Genomic DNA, 20,557 nt, shown 5'->3' with positions numbered 1-20,557 from the left:
TACTTGTATTTTGCAAATCCATTCGTATATTATGTCAATATAAAGCGATGACTTAAATGATTAAAATGCTGATATAAGAAATGATTAAAATGCTGATATAAGAAATTTTTTTATGAAATTGTTTAGAAGGCAATATACTTTTCTTTTAATATTGCTACAATTTTATTTTTCAAACATATCTATATCACATAAATTTGTTATAAATCTGACAAAATAGATATTGTTTGTAACAATATATGTGCTTTACTATGTATTTTAAATTTAAAAACACATACATATGTATATATAAAGATATCGATATATAAAGATATCTACTTATAAATCGAAGTTATAATTATAGATTCATTTGACCTCATTATGACACAGTAAATAGTATAATTAAATATATAGCGTTGTACGCAATCCTTTTCTTTCTATTTCATAGCTCGATAGCTTGTGAAAGCGTTTTGCAAATTAGATCAGTAATGAAACAATTAGTATAGAATGTATAATCGCATATGCAGTGCTGTTTCGGTAATATGGTAAGCAAATGGATCATTCTAATGTTGCTCGAAACAGAGAAATGGAAACACAATACACGTTTCAACCTAATGAAATTAGGTTAATCTTTAATACAATTAGCGCTGTAATTTGAATTAATCAATGAACCGATCATTGATAGACTTATGTTAAATCCATTTAATTAACTGAATTTGACACAGTATTTAATACCATAACTTTACAATTATGATTTTGCGATGATTGAATTCTCTATTGTAGAAATAAATTAAAAAAAATATATTTTTACATATGGTTGCTCGGAAATTTGTATCTGAACTGATTAATTCCGCTCGAATTTGAAACTGAAATTGATACATATCGAATTATTCGAATAATTTATTTCGATCATACAAATTTTTCGAATTAATATTCGAGTTATTTGCCTAATCATTGAAATAGATTCAGATTGATTATACAAAAGTGATAAAATATTAATCGAATTGCGCATCGATGAATAGTTTTGGTAATATCGCGCTATCATGTTACATTACAATAGAAAGAAATTTTCCCATGGATCTCGTGTGCTTGTACACCGCTCGTGCTGTTTCATGAATAAAATTTCTCTAGTTTCACATCCTCGTGTTATGTAAAAATTGGTGCAAAAGCGCAGAACGCGCGCTCAGCGACGCGCGCCGTCACGGCGTGAGGTCGGCATCGTTTTGCAAACGCAATGTTGCGGAGACTTCGACGCGTGTGCGTATACGTGTGGGGAGTCGTCACCCTAGACGAGGAGTATTCTTCACGAAAATTGAGCTAGCAGGGATATATCGAGATGGAATACATAAGCCTGCATACAGCGACTGCGTCGCGCGAGATATTGCAATTTCTGATTTGAATAAATAAATATATAATATAGATGAGATAGATAGAGAAAGAAAAGGAGAGAGAAAGAGAGAGAGAGAGAGAGAAAGAGAAAGTATGTATCTGCGTAACGCTTGGCAAAAAGAATGTACATCATAATTACAAATTTTACGGCAGATAATTAATTTTGTAAAATTGCCTAAATAAAAGAGATTTCAGGAAAAATTCAGAAAATTACCTAGCAATATAATATGCGTGTTAATGCTTTTTAGAATAAATATATGTAGACATTGAAATAAAAAAAATAAAATGAGTTAACAAAATAAGACAGAAGAAAAAATACGAACAAACAAAAATTTGAAAAATATGTGATAAATTAAAGAAGGATACAAAAATTATATAGACTGAATATTATGTAGACTTGTCTTCAAAATCCAGTATCAAGAAGATAATAACTTTACGTAGTTAGTAACTGGTTAATACTGGCTTATTGACATTTTCTCAAATAGTAATTTAATATGAAAATATCACATGTAGGAGTTTTAATGCTTCGAGTATTATTCATATTCTGTTATTACGTAATGAATAATCACAGTTTCAAAACGATATATTACAACAAGTTACTAAATGATGTTTGATTTGTGCGACCGTCTTGTATACATCAAGTTATTTGAATAAATAAACTGTTGAGATGAAGTAATTTTTATATCGAAATAATTCTATCTCGCGACATCATTCTTCCCATTCAAATCTCGGCATCTCCATTTCAATTCACGGACATATCGGGTCTGCATGTCGCCGAGAAAGTTCGCTTTATCACAGAAATGTATCTGGGAATATTGGCCACGCGAGCCAATCGATACTCCATCGATCCGTGAAAATCGTTCAATAATTCAAAATAGGGGCGCGGAACTGAATTCCGGGACGTGATTCCAAAAGCATAAAAATCGAAATTACGTAATTATCTCTCGCAATCGAATCGCAAAAATATTCCAACAAAAGGGAGAAAACAAATTAGTTAATAATTATTCCGTAGGATTCAGCGAAATCACAAGTCGTCTCGAAAGGATCGATCGATCGCGGATAATCGTGTGGAATTCGTTTCTTCAATCGTTGCAAACGAAGCGCGTCAATAAATCGATGAGTGATGAAAAAAAGGGAGTGACACGATTGTTCGCTGCTGATTAAGTAATTCGGCGATTAATCAGTTAACGGGTTAATTAACACTTGCACGGATTTTCGACTCATTTGAAGGGTGAGATCGAAAACAGCTAACTACTAGCTCCCACTAGTCGCGTTTATATATTCAGAACCGGTCGATGGCGAACGAGAAAAGATACGAGGCGCGGGCGACTTTCGCGAATAGATCGACATTTTTCGCGGTCGGCCAAATAATATAATGGCTTTCACTTCGCGCGTGCCGGAAAAGTCGCGGCTCGTATGATAAACGGGGCATCGTGCGAAAATGAAAACTAATTAATTGGGATGCAATTAGTCGCGTTACGTTTTGACGCGTCGCACTTCAACACTTTTAAGGTTGAAATTGTTTGCAATCGCTCATCGCTATTGTTACGTAGACATAAAATTATGGAAAGTTCAAAAAAAAGAAAGTTTATAAGAAAAGCGCTAAACATACGTATGCGATAATGAATCTAATGTTTGTAGATTATTACATTTTAATTACACATTTATAAACGTAAATAGTTTTTAACACGCTTTTAATTAATGTACTACATGTACATGTATCATTTTTTGCTCAGCAATATAATCAATAGGCGGACACATTTTCATATAATATTTATAATATTATTATATTACGTTATTAATATAATAATAATAATATTATAAATGTTCATAATATTTTTTAATATTATAAATATTATATAATATTAATATTATAAATATTTGTATATTATTAATATTTCTATAGTATTTTTTAATATTTCTATGAAATATATCCGATATTATTAAAATATTATCGTAGCAATATAGCTGTTTATGTATATATGATATGTTTATGTATATCATAAAAATAAAATCAGCTGGTACACCCATAAAATGACAATTTATAAGTATTTTGAGATAACAAATGTAATTGGCTAATACAATTCGGAAATGATCGGCTCGTCGAGTATTATACGACGGTCGTAATTCAATCGCTCACAATAGCAGACAATTCTTTAGGCCTTAGATCTTGCTATCTTATTTCCAGCTTTCAGTTGGAATTAACGGGTTGAGGTAATAAGTAACAACCGACAGAGCTGGAGCGGCGGCGGCGGCAAGCAATCCATTTAGAAAAGAATTCAGGTCTCTTAAAGCCATTTAACGACCCGTAATTCCAACTCTTTAGAACGTTTCAGCATTCGCGCCAAACGTGAAACTCCTTCACGATGCGAGCGCCTCGTTTCTAGCGTAATGAGCGGACCGCAATCAGGATTGCGCTTTGCCATCCTTGGATCTCCTTTCCTTCTGATATTTCTAGATGGAGACAAACTTCTCGTGTGACAGCTGTTCATGCTCAAATGTAAATTTGAAAATTTCAGCTCGCATTATCGTGATTTTTATTCCGACGTTGAGCGTAAAGATTACAATTTTCATGAATAGTAATAACTTTCGATTATTTAACATTTTGTATCGATTTTAATTTATTGCACAAAGCACTCTACATTTTGAATGAAAAAAATCAAAAGCTCAGAGTCGGCTTATATTAAAACGAGTGCTGTTGAAATAATCGTGTTATGCAGTGTCTTTGATCATCTGAGGATTTATTATAATTCAAGATTAGAGTATTATTTTTTATTATAATTCAATATTATTTTTATTATAATTCAATATTATTTTTTATTATAATTCAAGATTAGAGTATTATTTACCAATCACCGTAACTCTCTATTAAGTGGTCTTTTCAAATTTTTCTAGCATTAAAATTGCAACAAAAAATTATAAAAGGCTAAGATATAGGGAATATGACTTTATCACAGAATGCTGTAATAATTTTCATTAGCTGTCATATTGTCCCATTAACAAATATAATTATGCATGTATATAGTATGCACTTCTTTATAGACTGTCTCGTTGCAATACAACAATCTCCAAAGATATATCTTTTGATCTCTTTTGCTCTTCAATTATTTTCTTTTTTATCATGATTAGTACGCAAAGCAATATTATTTGTCCTTGATTTTTCCGAAAACATCACAGACTATCATGAGAGCACTTCAATGGAAAACGTCTTCCATCACCTAAAAACCTGCATGGTTTTATTCTGCGAATGCTGGACGACGATGTATTACGAGAGATGATCCAATTAGCTAAAGTGACAATTATCCGGGGTTTCTGTTGCTGTTATCAACACTGCACCTGCGCCGTCTGTCGTGGCCAGGAAAGATTCCGTGCTGTTTGAACCATTCGCATGCACCATATCTGCAAGAAAGAGAGTTGTATCATAGGTGACCATGTAACCTGGGTGGTGCTCGATTGCACTTGGTGCGGCGTACAAGTCGAGCGTGTAGTCCACGCCGATCTGACGGGGGGAGGAGAGGAGAATAGAAGGCTGCTCCGTATTAGACGTGGATACAACTTACAACGGCAATCTCTATCCACATCGTTGCCGTTAAACGGGAGGGACCCCCCTTCGCCCTCGAAGCAGGCGGTGGGATTATCGCTTGCGACGACCGCTCGGGGGCCCGGCGTGGATTATAGTTTTTCTGGAGGAGAGGGTGGTGGAGCGCCTTGCTTGCTTTCGAAAGGATGGTGATTGTGGAGCGTGTCCAGAGTAGAGTTAGGCGTATATAAGGCCCGCCGACCCGGCCCAAGTCAGTCATTCACCGGACTACCAGCCCAATACACACACCAAACATGAAGGCCTTTGTGAGTATTCCATGGCTTAGGGTTGGTGAGGTGTTCGCGAGATGTTTAACTCGGAGTCTCTTTGAGATCTCGGCCGGACTTTATTAGATTTTGCTGTTTGCACATATCCTCGCGTCTTGGTTACTCTGACAAACAAATAGTTTCTCGAGTAATTTTACTTGAAAATTATGTGTTTTTTCGAGTTCATCAGTCCTTTAATCGGATTGTCTTCATTCGCTACCGTGAATAGTGTCAATTTCAAAACTTTGAACGATCTTTAAATTACTTCGACTTTTCTCTCTTAACAATATTACTCGTAATTTTTCTGTTAATCGCTGAGAAAGTTTTTCTTTGCTTATTTCGGTCCTTAAATGTCTCACTCTGACGCTTTTTAATTAAAATCAAACAAGAAATAGAATAATACGAGATTGCTTTTAGAATACATCGGATTTGCAAACGAAAGATAAAGACCGTCTTACAAGCTCGAAAGCTTTCATTCGGATCAATACATATCCAAGTCTACTAATGCGTCTCCATTGTACCGTTGCATTTCTTTGCTTCTTACTGCGACCGCGATGATTCAATGTCACGGTTGGAATACTCTCTGTTTCTTCCGACGAACGCAAACAGACAAACTGACACGACTTTCATTCATAAAACAAAGAAATCTTACCGCATCGCGCGCCAACCGCTCTTGGCGAAACCGGTCGCAGCAGCATCATCCTCGTTATTGAGTAAGCGGACCGGTTCTATTACCGGTGCATCTTCATTCACAAAATACCACGATCTTGTCACTCTCTACGTTACTTTCCCCGCTTCGTTTGTCCCCTGAAAAAATATAGTACATGTTAATTTCGTTAATCGTTGGATTTTTCGATTAATTATCGTAATACTCTCGATAATTCCGACTGCATTGCGATAGACATTATCTCGTAATGTTTTCGCAAATGCCGACGGAAGTGACGGAGCAAGCGACTCGATCGTGCGAACGATTTTGAAATCGGCACACGATCGATCCTTTTCCGATCGCGAGGTCGCGGGAACGCTCGGTCGGCCACGTCACACGAGCGCGGTTGAGGTGATAGTCGATTCGTTTACGTTCCGCGGATGTGAAAGTTCCGCGAAGTCGTTAGATATGCATAATTCCAGACCGCGGTGCCATTTAAGTTCGCAACGGTCTCCAATCGGGCGTGACACATGCCGCCGTCTAATACCACTCTCGCACGCGATCGCGAAATATCGGTTACGTATGGCAGTACCGATATATCTAATCGGTCGATTGCTCGGCATGGGTGAAACATTTCCTTTCTAAACGCCACTTCCCGTATTACGTGCCGCAAAACATTACGGATTCAAGCGTATCTCGCGAGACGTGACGTAATCACATGTTGCCGATACGTATCTAAATCTCACGATTTTCCGAAAATTCCTCAGAATTCTCGAAATTGCTTGATTAATAAAAAAGTCACGGGTCTCTCAATCTCTTAATAATCGATGTATAAATCGGTCTTACTAAATAAAAGCAAGTTTAATCAGCCGGTTAATTATTAACCTCGTGAAATGTCTTGCATCGGTTGATTCGTACTAACTAGCTAGCGCGGATTTTATGCAATCGCGACTGCACTTTTTCCACGGTTCGGCGATACGCGTTTGCGCGTGCAACACGGCCTATTAGCGGATACCTTGGAAGAGTTTCTTTTCCTAATATGGTCATTAGGTATGGTGACTAGGATAACCGATGTATGTGCAAGAGAGAGGAAGGGAGAATCGCGTAGCGATATCGAATCGATCACGAAATCTTATGGCGAATAGTTACGGATATTTCATCTCGTCGTTCGATGCATTTGCGCGCATTTCTCACTGCATTTTGCAACGCAATGTCGAGGAGAGATTTCGAGATCATCTTGAAGAGATCATTTAGAAACTTCCTCTCGCGCGATGCCATTTCCGTCGTTTCGGAATTTCTTCGCGAACAATCGCGAGTCGACGTTCGCGGAAATCAAAAGTGAAAGCCGCCGCGATTATGTTGCTTATGCCCGGTAATCGGCGCCAAGCCAATGGAAATCTAGATCCGTAATAGCGATAGCCACTCAACGACGCGTTTCCGTAAATTGTGTAATACTCATCTAATGTTTTTAAGATCTAAAAGTCTTGATCGAATATCTGATCACGCAAAACTCAGTGAAAATCATTTCATACTTTTCTTCCAGATTGTGTTCGCCTGCTTAGCGGTAGCGACGGCCCGCGCTGGAATCGCCCACGGCGGTTATGGCGGTGGTTATGGCGGTGGTTACGGCGGTTATGGCGGTTACGGTGGCGCCGGTTTGGCCATCACCGGACACGGTGTACGAAGTGGTGCCGGTCTGACCGGTGGACTCGCCGCTGGTGCTGGAACCGCCGCCTCCCTCCAGGGTGGTGCCTCTAGCTTGGGATCTGGTGGTCTTGGTGCCAGCTATGCTGCTGGTGCGGCGGCGGCGGCTGGTGCTGCTGGAGTTCAGCAAATTGTCTCTGGTGGTGCGTAACTGCCTATCCAAGTTTCAACTTTTACTGCCAACAATGCAAAATGCGTGGACTTTGAATGATCGCTCGCTCTTCTCGCAGGAGTCATCGGCGGAAGGTCCGACATTGGACCCGCTGAGGGACCCAAGGCCAACGTTGGACCCCAGACCGGACCATCTGATCTCGTAGGACCTCAGGAGGGCGCCAAGTCTGTTGGTGGACCTCGCACTGGACCCGCCAGTCTTGTAGGACCTGCTGCTGGCCCATCCACCCTCGTTGGACCTTCCCAAGGAACCGCCACCCTCGTTGGACCGTCCCAGGCTACTGCTAACCTCGTTGGACCTAGCTATGGTGGTGTTGCCTTCTTCGCCGGATCTGGTGGAATCAACGGTGATGACGGAAGCTCTGGAGCTGCTGCCAACGCTGCGCCCGGTGGAGGTGTTGGAGTAGGATTCGGTAAGTTACCGATCGTACAAACAAATTGTATTACTTTATTAAAATTAATATTTAATTTCTTCTTTTCATATTTTCTTTCTCTATCAGTGAAATATATTTGAAAATCCATTGCTAATGATATCTTCTTTAGGAGGTGGATTCGGTGGTGGTGCTGGTGCCATTGCTGTCCTTGGCGGTAGTGCTGGTGGATATGGTGGCGCTCTCGGTGGTGGTGATGCCGGAGTTGCTGTGATCAACGGACCATCTGGCGCCATCCACGCTGGACTCGGCTCTCACGGAGCCGTCATCCCGGCGCCCATTGGCAAATGGTAGACGTTTTAAGACCCCAGCGATCTCGGCTCGGCGACGGCGGCAAACCCACCACAGTCACTTACCGGTCTTGAACGATCCTCAAACGCGCTCAACGTCTTCTTCCCAAAGCTTCGTCCAGTCTCGGAACATGGTCGGAGCGCGTCTGGCGCCAGTGATATGATCGATAGATCACTCGGAATCACACACATGAAACGCGAAAACGATCGATGGAGCGCAACTCGAAGAAGACGCGCCTTGTCGGATCGGATTCTCCCGGAGATGACAACAAATGAGATTCGGCTACTCATGATTCGCGGTTTCGCGTTTTGTTTCTTCCACTCGCTCTCGACCCGTCATAAACCCGGGTAAAATTTAGTCAATTACCGTTCATCTCACGAGACCAACGATAAAGGCAAGAAATGACTCGTGCCGCATTCACCGATCTCTGCTTACTCGAACATCTCGTCGCCTCTCGACGAACATTCGCCCGCGAATCGGCGAAACATCGCTCTCTCTTGGACTTATCATTCAACAACGCGTATATTCCGAGTTACAAATTGCGTGCAAACAAAATCAACCGTGCACACACGTGTTACGCCTTACACGCCGCACCGCCATGGGCCTGGCAAATGGACAAGCTTTGGTACTTCGTCGTCGGATCAACCGGATTTGTTCTGTTTTCTGAACACTTACCGTTGCTCCGACACTAAGCCCTTCTTCTCTTACGTCTTCCACCATCCGTAAGGCCGCTGCTCTTCACATACATATTTACTACTTCTTTCTTATTTTCTTTTGGGTCGGTCGCGTTTGCCCGAGGTGAGCGCACCTTCCCGCATGTTGTTATACTTACCGCCGCACTTTCCCCAAGCATACATATTATTATTACATACTCGTCCATGCACATATATGTTTTTCTTATATATATATGTATACATACTATTATCTATTATTTTCGCACATATATATATATGAACACATTGCTACATGCGCGCTCACATACATACACACACATACACCATATTACCATATATGTGTATTCGTATATATTTACACACAATTACACATATATTATATAATCGTGTTATATGTTAGTGAAAAGGAGAGACCGGTAGATTATGGTAGGTCAGCCTTTTTTGTGAGTGAATGAATGTAAATAGATGGCTCGCCGCCGCCGGCCTCCGACCCCGCCCGCCCTCGTCATACCCTTTCTTTGCGATCACGACTAGCACCCCACCACCACCATAGATAGATACCACATATTTATAGCGTTTATACATTTATACAATACTTTATATAAAATAAAGCATCAGTATTTAAAACTCATTCTTGTTTTTATCAAACATACCTTCCACAGCACATTTTATAATGATCATACTCCCTTGCCTTTCCTTTACTTCACTCATTGTACTTCTCAATTCACTTTATTCGCTTTTAATATAATTAGTTTTTATTAGTTGTTCGATTAAAATTTTATTATAACCTCTCATAATCATCATTCAAATATATTATTAGAAAATTTATCTGTATGTGTGCATTAATATTAAAATATTATATAATAGATATATATTATATCTTTTTTTCCATTTGTTATGTGGAAAATTCCTTATTTCCTCATCTTCAAAATTCTTAAAGTATCCTTAACTATAAAGCACAGATTAGAAATTGTTTAGTTTTTAAACATATCTTCTAAGATTCCTTTTTAGCATCAAGTTTTGCCTCAAATTAAGCAAAAAATAATAATTATTATACATTATTATAATATTAAATATAATTTATAAGATTAGCTTATATATATATATATATATATATATATATATATATATATATATATATGTACACACATATATATACACACACACACATATATATGTGTCTGTGTATGTATGTGTCTGTGTAGTTCAAGAGAGAGCTTTTTATTCTAATAAACTAGAAATATGACTCTAGAAATGTGTTTTTTAGATATTACTATTAAATATCGTTAAAGATGAAATGTATTTGAATATCTTTAGAAATATTCGTTATATTCAGCATTAAGTTGTCGACTTTGTAAAGCAGGGAAACGCTGGAAGGATCAGAAACCAGCTTTTAATGAAACATTAGATTGCAAATGGACCGCCTGTTGCGTTAATCTGCTTTAATAAAGAAATTTGTTTTGCTAATGTCCGTTTAAAGAGCCGGTACGACTCGTTTCAAAGTTCTACCATTGTATTTAATTTGTGCGCTTAATAGATCATTAAAACCGCAAAAAAGTACTTGCCTCTGTTCCACGAAAAGTTACTCGGTTGTAATATTCTCGAAATGTTCGAAAAAATATCGTAACACTTTTACATGAAATACATAGAAATTTGATAAAAGTATTAATTTATTATTAGATGTTATTATTATTATTATTATTATTATTATTATTATTATTATTATTATTATTATTATATGCTCCTAGATGATATACATGAGCATAATTATTAATATATTAAAGAATAAAATAATATATTTATAGATATATTATTAGATATATTAAAATATATAAGCGTAATGTATCTTTTCCAAGAAAGATTATAAAATTTAATGATCGATTAGTCGTTAACTATTAACTTCAATAAAAGTAGCTATAAATGTGATGTAATAGTGCGCTAACGATGTTAATTAAATCAAAGGAATTAAGTAATAATGGTTTTTATAATCAAAAGTGAATAATTTTAGCTTAAATATAGGAAGTAATTTCTTGTGTGAAATAAAAAATAATTGGGAAATAATTAATTTAATAGAGATTATTTTTACATGCAAGAGGTTTCAACTTTTTTACGACGGTTGCAACTATTATACAATGAATTAAGTATTCTGTTACATCTCAGCGTTATCAGAAAGAAAAAATAATGAAGCTTCGTCGCATAATTTTCGTTAAACGTTTATAAAAAAATTATATATATATATCTCTTTCTCTCTCTCTCGAATACGCTGAATACTTTGAGTACTTTGAACGACTACTACTTTTACGTTTCGTGATACAATAAACAAAAAATAAAATTTAAAAAAATGCAAACACGTGCTATATAAGCTTCAGAATAAAATGAAACCTCTTTTATGGTTGGAACACCGATTGGTGATGTGGTAGAATATGAAATGTGAATGCGTTCCTCTTTTTATTCCAACCTTTTATTTTTTTTTTATTTTTAGTTCTTTTATAAGACGGAAAAAACTGCTTTACAGATTTTCACTGCTTTAATAGGGGAAAAAGTTGTATTTATTTAATAGAAATATATATATGTATATATATATATATATATATATATATATATATATATTCTTTGGAATACATAAATATGAAATTCAAATATAAAATGGATTTATTAAATAATGACAAACTTTACATTTTTTTTTAAAGATAGATTAAATATCAATTTTTAATTTTTTAAATAATGAAAAGTTATAATTTTTAATTCCATCTAATTACCCATTAAATCATTATTAAAAAATTCGCGTATAAATATTGAAAACATGAATGTTACTCCATGGATGTAGAGATTGAAAAATAATTTATAGCGCTATTATCCAGAAAATAGCAATGTTTTACATTACATGTTTTACAAAACATTATCTTGTTTCATGCAGTGGCATTTCTCTTTAAAAATTTGTTTACCTTTTCGAAGCAATTTGAATATAGATACTCAGCAGCTAGATTTTTGATTTATTAATGAATATTACGTTCTATAATTTCGATGAAAAAATAAATAATCCTAAAAAAATAAGGCATATTCATATAATATAATATGTTTAATACATATAATACGTTTTAATACAAATAATTATTGAGAAAGATTTGAATTTATTAATTAATAAATTTAGATCTGTGAAAATGAAATCTTAATGTCTACTGAGAAAAATGTCCATTCGTTACCGATGAAAAGGTAACAAATGGATATTATACCGATCACTTTAATCGGAAGTTGCGAATTTTGAACTTTCTGATCAGATATCCGATCGATCGATATTTTCTGATTGGATATCTGACCGGTTTCTTTTTTTTCGATTAAAGTGGTCGGTATAATATTCGTTCGTTACCTTTTCACCGGATATTTTTCTCAGTGTATGTTTAAAAATCATTTTCAAGCATAAATCACGAAATAAAACTACGCAGATTGCTTCTCATACGATTTTCTACGCTGAACGATCACATAAAAACATGAAGAAGGAGGAAACTATAAGCAAGATTATGTGATGTTGTTGCTTAAGTGTCGTAAATTGTGTCCTAGAAGATATATCTTTCGTAATGCGCGACCGTCGTGGAATAATCAACAGAGATGGAAGCCTATCATGCCGGATGCGAAGAGGCGCGGTCCTTTCACTCTCGAGGGTGTACGATTCTATATTATATGCGTTTCCCAGAAGAATTTATTCACAAAGTATTATAAGATCGTCCCATTTTTACGATCAAGGTCAATTCAGAGAGAATTTCTCGTATAAATATCAGGGAAAACTTCTCACCAATATGGATCATATATTAACAAAATATAAGTTATGTATAAAGAGAGACATTTTCATTTTCTTGAAGAATAAATAAAATTTATGAGAAAAAAATATTTATACTCTCTTAGATAAAGAGAAAAAAAAGAGAGAAAGGGATCTCAAACAGTCTTGAATATTTCAAGCGCAGTTACAAAACTTTTAATTACCCTTATAATTAATTACAGTAATCTCTCTCCTTTTTTTTAAAAAAAGAGCTGAACTTCGGCAACATTTTATACTTCTCATGGTCTCACGCAGAGCGGCGAGTAGGTTACATGCTCCTATAAACATTGCTATGCATTGCATCTGTATTGCGCTGCAGACAATGACTGCAAATGTCAGTCTCACCATTAGCATTGATCACGCTCAATCGCGGCGGGGCAACCGTACCACCTTCAACCGCTTCATGTACGCTTCAAGTACGAATTTTCAGAACGTGATGCTACGAATGAAGTCGTACAGCGGTGCAACGCTTTGTGAAACATTTACAGACATGTAGCGTTTTACAACGCAATTAAAGAGGAAAGGAGCATGCTTATAAAGGTCGAATTTCCGATTTCTTTTTCGCGAATACCCACGTTCGCTCCCTATTCGTTTAATAACGCGTTTAAAGCATCTCTTTAACTTGCTTTGTGCTTTGTGTTTTGAAAATCATCTTGTGTACATTTTTAAACTTGTATATCAATTGAATAATTTGATTTTGGAAAAGAGAAAGAGAGAAACAATTCTATCTTGAGATCTCAGCTATATATTGTCTTGAATAATTATATTCACAAGAAATGTAAAAATTATGTTATAGTATCTTCGATATTGATCTGACACTAAAATGCTATTATTAAAAATGGATAAGATTTGAATTTATATAAAAAATGTTTAAATAAATCTTAAAACAAAGAGGGCGAAAAAAATTGCTATAGGTTTATTGCTAAAATTTTTTTAACTCAAGATTAAACTTCATTTATACTTTAAAATAAGATCTATGACATAAATTATGAGTATGCAAATTTCCAAGTGGATCAAGTTAATGTTTAATTTTCGCTCTTATAAAAATTTTAATTTTTCGCTTATAAAAAATACTTATTTACCGACCATTTTCTCTGAAGCAGCAACTCATCTGGAAACTTACATATTCGTAATTTATGCTTGAAACTTTTTAAGCGAAAAATGAAATCCAAACTTTTTATTTTACATTTTTATAACATTTTTATATATATTGTATATAAATATTATTAAAAAATAAATATCATTAAAAAACTAATTTAGAAGAAAATAATAGATATATATATATATAACATTACAAGATAAAATGATAACATCGCAGAAGAGATTCTTTATATGCGAGAAATATTTCTTTTCCTAGAAATGTGAAAATCCAGAACTCTCACGGTCTTTTTCGTAATTGTGACCAGAAACGTGATGTTCGCGTGGAATTAGAGCGTTCAAGAGATCGCGTCTTTCATCGTGCCCATTAAAGGTCGAATGCGCGATGTCGGCTGGCTTCATCGGTTATATATCGTGCGCATTGAAGAACACATTAATTCCTGAGAGCGCGGCTCTTTCCCAGCCAGCTCGCGTCTCGATTCACCTTGCGCATCTTGCATAAATTGCAACCTAGAACTTCGTCATATTACAAGCTGCTGCATTTATGACAAGATGCATATAAGATCTCTCTTCCCCTCTTTTCTCTCTCTCTCTCTCTCTCTCTCTCTCTCTCTCTCTCTTTCTCATATTTTAAAATATAGAATTATTATCTCGAAAATATGCAATAACGCTCCGAATAGAAAATTTAATTAATCATGATTGAAGTATGTGAAACAATTAGTATTGTGAAAGATTGTTTAGCAATTTTATTGTCGAATATTTATCTTTGTATATTAAAGACGTAAACTTATTTTTTAATATATATACATTGAACACAAACTTTATTTATTGACCTAAGTGTAATCAAACGACTACATAAATAGATATGCAATCTCACGAATGTGGTTCTCATAATTACCATATATAATCAAATTTACTTTGCATGAAATCGTCCTCATCATTATGTATAACGTTGCAGAATGTATAATTAAATTATACATGCACGATATACGCATATAACACGAGAATTAATTCTCCATATTTCAATAAGCTTGCACATATTATAGTATTTCTTAGTGATTTTAAATTTAATGAACTCAATTACGCACAAATCTTTTTAAATTTATTAGAGATATATCAACGAGTTTATAGAACACCTTGTATATAATCTGTAATCTTTGGGGTTAAGGCTCGATTGCCCTTCTCTCGAATGACTCAATCGCCCGATTGACCTATCCTGCTACGTGGTCACGCAATTCAGATTCAAAATCCAAGTAGCGGATTTTCTTCAAAGAAGTATATTATTCTCAATTTGATGAAAATTGCCAATTTTCTCTGATTATAACTGATTTGTTACGGGAGATGATGTAAGGCATATCGCTTTGTTTCTACGACACGGTTATGCAACTCGCAGAGTATGCCGCGGAATGAGAGCAAGTTAATATGTGTAAGTCTTGTCAATAGTTTACTTTGAATGGAACGATATAATTATTGCAAATATTCGGAAAGCCCGAAAAAACGCGTGCAAAATTACAATTTCAGTGAGTTTTATAGAAGAAAACTATTTTTTTTATTAAATGATTTATGTGCATCGTTCTTTCTAATTGAAAATATGACTCGATGACTTCTAAAAATTTCTTTCTTAAAATACAGTATGAAACAAAACATGTCAAGCAATTTGTTTACAATTTGTTTTGGAAATTTATGCATGACAGCTGATATTTTGAAAACTAATTTTCACCGCTATTTATCTTCCGCCTAGATATGGAAATCGACGAATTTTCATGCAAGAGACATCATTTTTCGAAGCTCTGGCGCCAAATGAATTCATTTTAACTTTTTCCTAGAATTTCCTTCATGGAAGTCGTATTCGAGGAACCAACGTTGTCGAGTGTGACTATGTAAAATGCTAATTATTGTATAATTCACAGAATTCCATTGCAGACGTAAGCATGATTTGAAAGATTAAATTGGATGATCTCAATTAAAACAACTTCACTTGTAACAAGAAAATATGAAAACCTGTTGAACAGATATTTATTTGTATAGCCAACTTCTTTATTCGTTAAAAATAAAAGAGATTTTAAAAAAAGATATAAATGTCACTGCGACAACTTTCGTAACAAAGAAAAGTGTGAAAGATTTATTCAGCAACATATAGATGTGTATAGAATGAAGTACATATGTAAGAAGATAAAATGTTTTCTCTTTTGAAGAATAATGAATTTCTTCTTTGAAGAAGAAAAAAAAAGATTAAAAATTATATAATTCAGAAAAATAATTGATATTATTAAAAAAATTAGAATCAAGTTTCTTTGTCTTTTATACTTCCATGGTCCTTTTAAAAATAAGAGAAATACACTCCACATATATATTTTTTTTAAGTATATCAATCTACACAGATCGATCCAAACGAAAAAAAATAAAGAAAATTATATTTATTTCAGATATATCAGTCAATTAAAAAAATATTTCAATCATAACTATTTGATATATGTCTCGAATTTCGAAACATTCATTGCAAAGTAAACTGAACGGAATGCCTGCAATTATGTTTAATTAGTGAGTTTAAACGTGCTCTTTACGGATTAGTTAAAGGAGGTTGTTTCTGAAATTTCTAAGCCAGAGGTTCTAGTTCCTGGCGTGGGTCATGTAAAGGGTCCGAAGAGGGGTGGGTGTGTCGGATGGTGACCTTCTTACACAATGAACGAGAGACCATCGTCAACGGATATGATTCGAAGGGATCAAGCGCGGGCGCGGTCGCGGAGATCCTGGGAGACGTATATATAAAGTCTGCCGAAGTCGACCGTAGGCACATTCAAGCATTCCCGGTCGACACGATGAAGACCCTCGTAAGTATTCGTCTCGATGGTCAGAAGTGCGCGACTCTCTCTTTTTCTTTGTTACCTAAACAATCAACGTGTCGCGATCGGGTCTATTGTGCCTTTTAGCGAGACAATAGAGTGAGATGATAGTAACAAATGTGTCGAGTACTTGTCTATCGAGAGATTTTGCGATAACTGAATAACATTATTCAATAAATTGAAAGGAATTAGGCTCTATATATACTTAAACAACACGATAAGAAAATAGCGAATAAGAGCCACCACGGATGGTAATGCGTAAATTTTTCTTAAAGATTAATTGCTCGCGAAAATCTCTTCAGGAGGGTAAAGAGGGTTTATAGAATTTTCAAAATTGAGAATCTATATCTTGATTAATGCGTAAATTTTTCTTAAAGATTAATTGCTCGCGAAAATCTCTTTAGGGAGGTAAAGAGGGTTTATAGAATTCTCAAAATTGAGAATCTATATATCTATATCTTGATAAATCTATATCTATATCTATATCTTGATAAATGTACCAAGTAAAACATATGCATATGCCTCGTGCACATTTAAATTTTCGCGAACAATTAATCTTTACGCATTACCATCCGCGGTGGCTCTTATTCTAGTTTCTTAACATTATTCAAGATTCGAAAACAATTCCACACGATCATTCGATGCTTTAAGTAATTCATATGATATATATCATATGAATCAAAACTATATATATGTAAATATAGCTTCGAAGTTAAAACGTATATTTCCTCAAAAGCTCTTTTTGCTTCAATAGAAATGCAATGCTGAAATAAATCCTGCGTAATTTATTGCTGCACTTACCTGAATTGAGATTTTGCATCTTCAGTTCATCTCACTCGCCCTATGCGCCGTGGTTGCTGCTGCACCTCGTGAAAAACGAGAAGCTATCTTGAGCGGTCACGGATTTTATGGGGGTGGTCATGGAGCTTATGGGGGTGGTCATGGAGCTTATGGGGGTGGCCATGGAGCTTATGGGAGCCACGGAGCTTATGGCGCTTATGGGGCTTACGGAGGTATAGCGGGCGGAGGTATAGCGGGCGGAGGTATAGCGGGTTATGGCGGACACGGAGTTGCTATTGCTGGACCATTGCTGGGAGCGACGAGCGTCGTGGGTCCACACGTAGGTGCTACCGCCGTTTCCGCTCCGTCAATAGGTCCGGCTCGATTATCCGGATCGATTGCTGGTCCTGCTCATGTATCAGGCGCCGTGGCTGGTCCAGCTGTTGTGACCCCGTCAGTCGCTGGTCCTGCGCACGTGGGAGGCGGATACGGTGGATACGGTGGATACGGTGGCGCGTTCGATGGTGCCTATGGTGGAGGTGATCATGTCGGTAAGTAATAATAAGGATTATACTCTTGAAATATTTTACTCTGTGTGATAGATTTATAGTATAAAAGCTTCTCTACTGAAAAACTTCAAATGCCTATGTACAAGATGTAACATCTTAAAGATTCGAAAAATAAGTCTTAAGATTTGTAAAAATATATAAAGTAAATAATGTTGCATAAATATAATAGAAAAAATATTTTAGGCATCATTATATTATTTTATACATAAGAAACAATTTCTACAAATTTCCAAAATTTATTTTTACACACTTATGAATATGTCTTAAAGTATGAAACAAAAAATTTACTTTTAAACGATTCTATGTCCGATTCTGATTCGTTTTACCACCTATTTTCTTCTATTAGCCGCAGGAGGTTACGGAGGATATGCAGCTGGTCCTGCTTACGGTTACGCAGGATACGCCGGTGGTCACGGAGGGCACGGAGGGCACGGAGTGGTTGTAGCCGGACCGGCCAGCCATGGTGTGGTCCTAGCCGGACCTCATTCCGGAAGCGCGGCTGTTTCTGGACCGCACGCTGGTTCGGTGGTGATTGCCGGTCCTTCCGGTAAGATTACAGCTCACGGAAGTGGTTACGGTGCTGGCATCCATGCCGGACTCGGCCATGGCCACGGCCACTGGTAAACGCGCGTCAAACAAACGTCCCTGTGAAACGCAAAAAAAAGAAGAAGAAAACGAGCAAAAAGACCGCCCTCCCGAATCTCACATCGTCGCGCCAAAAATAGAAAATCGTCCCCTCGATACCTTTTTCAAAGGGAAGCCTAAACTATAAATATTTAAAGTTGCTATGTATAACACGACGTCGTTCGTCGCGCTTAATATTTTTTCATGGATACTTATGTCTTCTGTGTGTATGAATGGAATAAATTCGCTTTCTTCTTTGAAAGGAGGCATTTGTAGTATAAAATATTCAGAATAGTTATTTATTTTAACCCGTGTCTCAAATCTGATCTCCGATCTATCGAATTCACGAATCTTATTATCATATCTCTTTATTACGTATCCTTAAACCTTATTTATAAGCACAATTATTTATGATGAACGCGATGAAATCGACATATAGGATTAGAAAGAGCATTGCTTCAATAAAGTTTCCTGAAATTTCCCTGTGCAAAATCGTACGGAAGCCTTGCGCGTTAAGTCAGATTGTCTTTCGCAAATTGTCGTGACAACGGCTTATTAACCCCGACCCGATCTTTATCGGTGAAACTCGAATTATCCATGATGAAAGCGACTATCGATCACATCCGGTGGGGTAAAAATCTTGAATAATTGTTTACTACTTGAGCAAACTATTACTACAGAAAATTTTATAGTTGAAAATAAGTACAGTAGCGTCTTGCAAGCTAATCTTATGTAGGAAGCGTATTCATACTTGAATAAAAAAGTTAAATATAGCTTGTAAATTATACTAAAATCATACGCACATGCATTAGACTTTTTTCAACTCATTTTTTAGTTTATCTTTTTAATATGTTGCACTCATCAGATTTTAGTCTGCTCGAATTTAACGATGAAAATATGATATAATTTATCAAAATAACTAAATATCTGAAATCTACCTTTTATCAATCTTCACTCGCAATTTACATTACGTGTATTACTATACAAACGATTTATTAAACTCGGAACTCTTCATTTTACTAGCTTTCCTGCATTTGCCTATCTTCGAATTTATGTCGTTATTTTTCAGCGTAAAAATCGTTGGCGCAAAAACAATCGTTCATGTTTCGCTTGATTGGTCAGCACGATCGTTTATTTCACACATATTCGACATAGATCGATCATTATCGACGATTCGTGTCGCTCGATAGTAGATAACTCGCGTTATTCATCGAATGCTCGCTAAGCGCAAAAAATCATAATCGGACAGACTAACATAAATCTAGCCTTAATGCAATGCGTCGTTGATAAAGGATAAGATTATCAAGAGCGTGACTCGAAGCGGATACCATTCGGCGCAATCCGTCATTTGCAAACTAACAATAAGCATGAAAAGTCACAAGTGGAGAAAAAACTAGATAATAAAATTATGTCTCTGAAGCAGCGTCTAAATTTAATATTTTATGGATACAAATTTTGAAATGAAAAATGTAATCAAATATTTATTTAATTAATTTGTGATATCGTGCATCAAAATTATATAATTAATATATTACAAATTACAACAGCGTATCTAAATGTATTAATTACACTAACGTAATCTTATATTTTTAATTTAATAATACTCGTTATTATTAATACAGTATTTGCTTCTGCTATGATATATTTTTGCGATTAAAATAAAACATACGTCTAAAATTATAATTTGTCAGAATAAAATGT

The 20,557-nt window shown here is 35.8% G+C and overlaps 2 protein-coding genes across 2 annotated transcripts; both read left to right on the top strand.

The window, feature by feature from the left end:
- The first annotated feature begins 5,023 nt into the window (after nt 1–5,023).
- On the top strand, nt 5,024–9,586 carry LOC105253319 (glycine-rich cell wall structural protein). The gene is made up of 4 exons (XM_011261273.3): nt 5,024–5,211; nt 7,401–7,704; nt 7,792–8,145; nt 8,276–9,586. The coding sequence occupies exons 1-4, from the start codon at nt 5,200–5,202 to the stop codon at nt 8,455–8,457; spliced, it is 852 nt and encodes a 283-aa protein (XP_011259575.1). The 5' UTR covers nt 5,024–5,199; the 3' UTR covers nt 8,458–9,586.
- Nucleotides 9,587–16,847: 7,261 nt separating this feature from the next.
- On the top strand, nt 16,848–19,131 carry LOC105253318 (ctenidin-3). Its single transcript, XM_011261272.3, has 3 exons — nt 16,848–16,871; nt 17,710–18,214; nt 18,579–19,131. The coding sequence occupies exons 1-3, from the start codon at nt 16,860–16,862 to the stop codon at nt 18,854–18,856; spliced, it is 795 nt and encodes a 264-aa protein (XP_011259574.2). The 5' UTR covers nt 16,848–16,859; the 3' UTR covers nt 18,857–19,131.
- The last annotated feature ends 1,426 nt before the right edge of the window (nt 19,132–20,557 follow it).

Source organism: Camponotus floridanus, unplaced genomic scaffold (genome assembly GCF_003227725.1).
Source record: "Camponotus floridanus strain SB8 unplaced genomic scaffold, Cflo_v7.5 scaffold13, whole genome shotgun sequence".
NCBI lineage: Eukaryota > Metazoa > Arthropoda > Insecta > Hymenoptera > Formicidae > Camponotus > Camponotus floridanus.
This window is presented reverse-complemented; position numbering and strand designations above follow the sequence as displayed.

Bases quoted from the DNA above. Each gene is read 5' to 3' on its own strand.
- LOC105253318 (XM_011261272.3), top strand. The intron at 18,215-18,578 runs GTAAGTAATAAT...TTCTTCTATTAG, and splicing joins TGGTGGAGGTGATCATGTCG to CCGCAGGAGGTTACGGAGGA.
- LOC105253319 (XM_011261273.3), top strand. The intron at 7,705-7,791 runs GTGCGTAACTGC...CTCTTCTCGCAG, and splicing joins TCAGCAAATTGTCTCTGGTG to GAGTCATCGGCGGAAGGTCC. The intron at 8,146-8,275 runs GTAAGTTACCGA...TATCTTCTTTAG, and splicing joins AGGTGTTGGAGTAGGATTCG to GAGGTGGATTCGGTGGTGGT.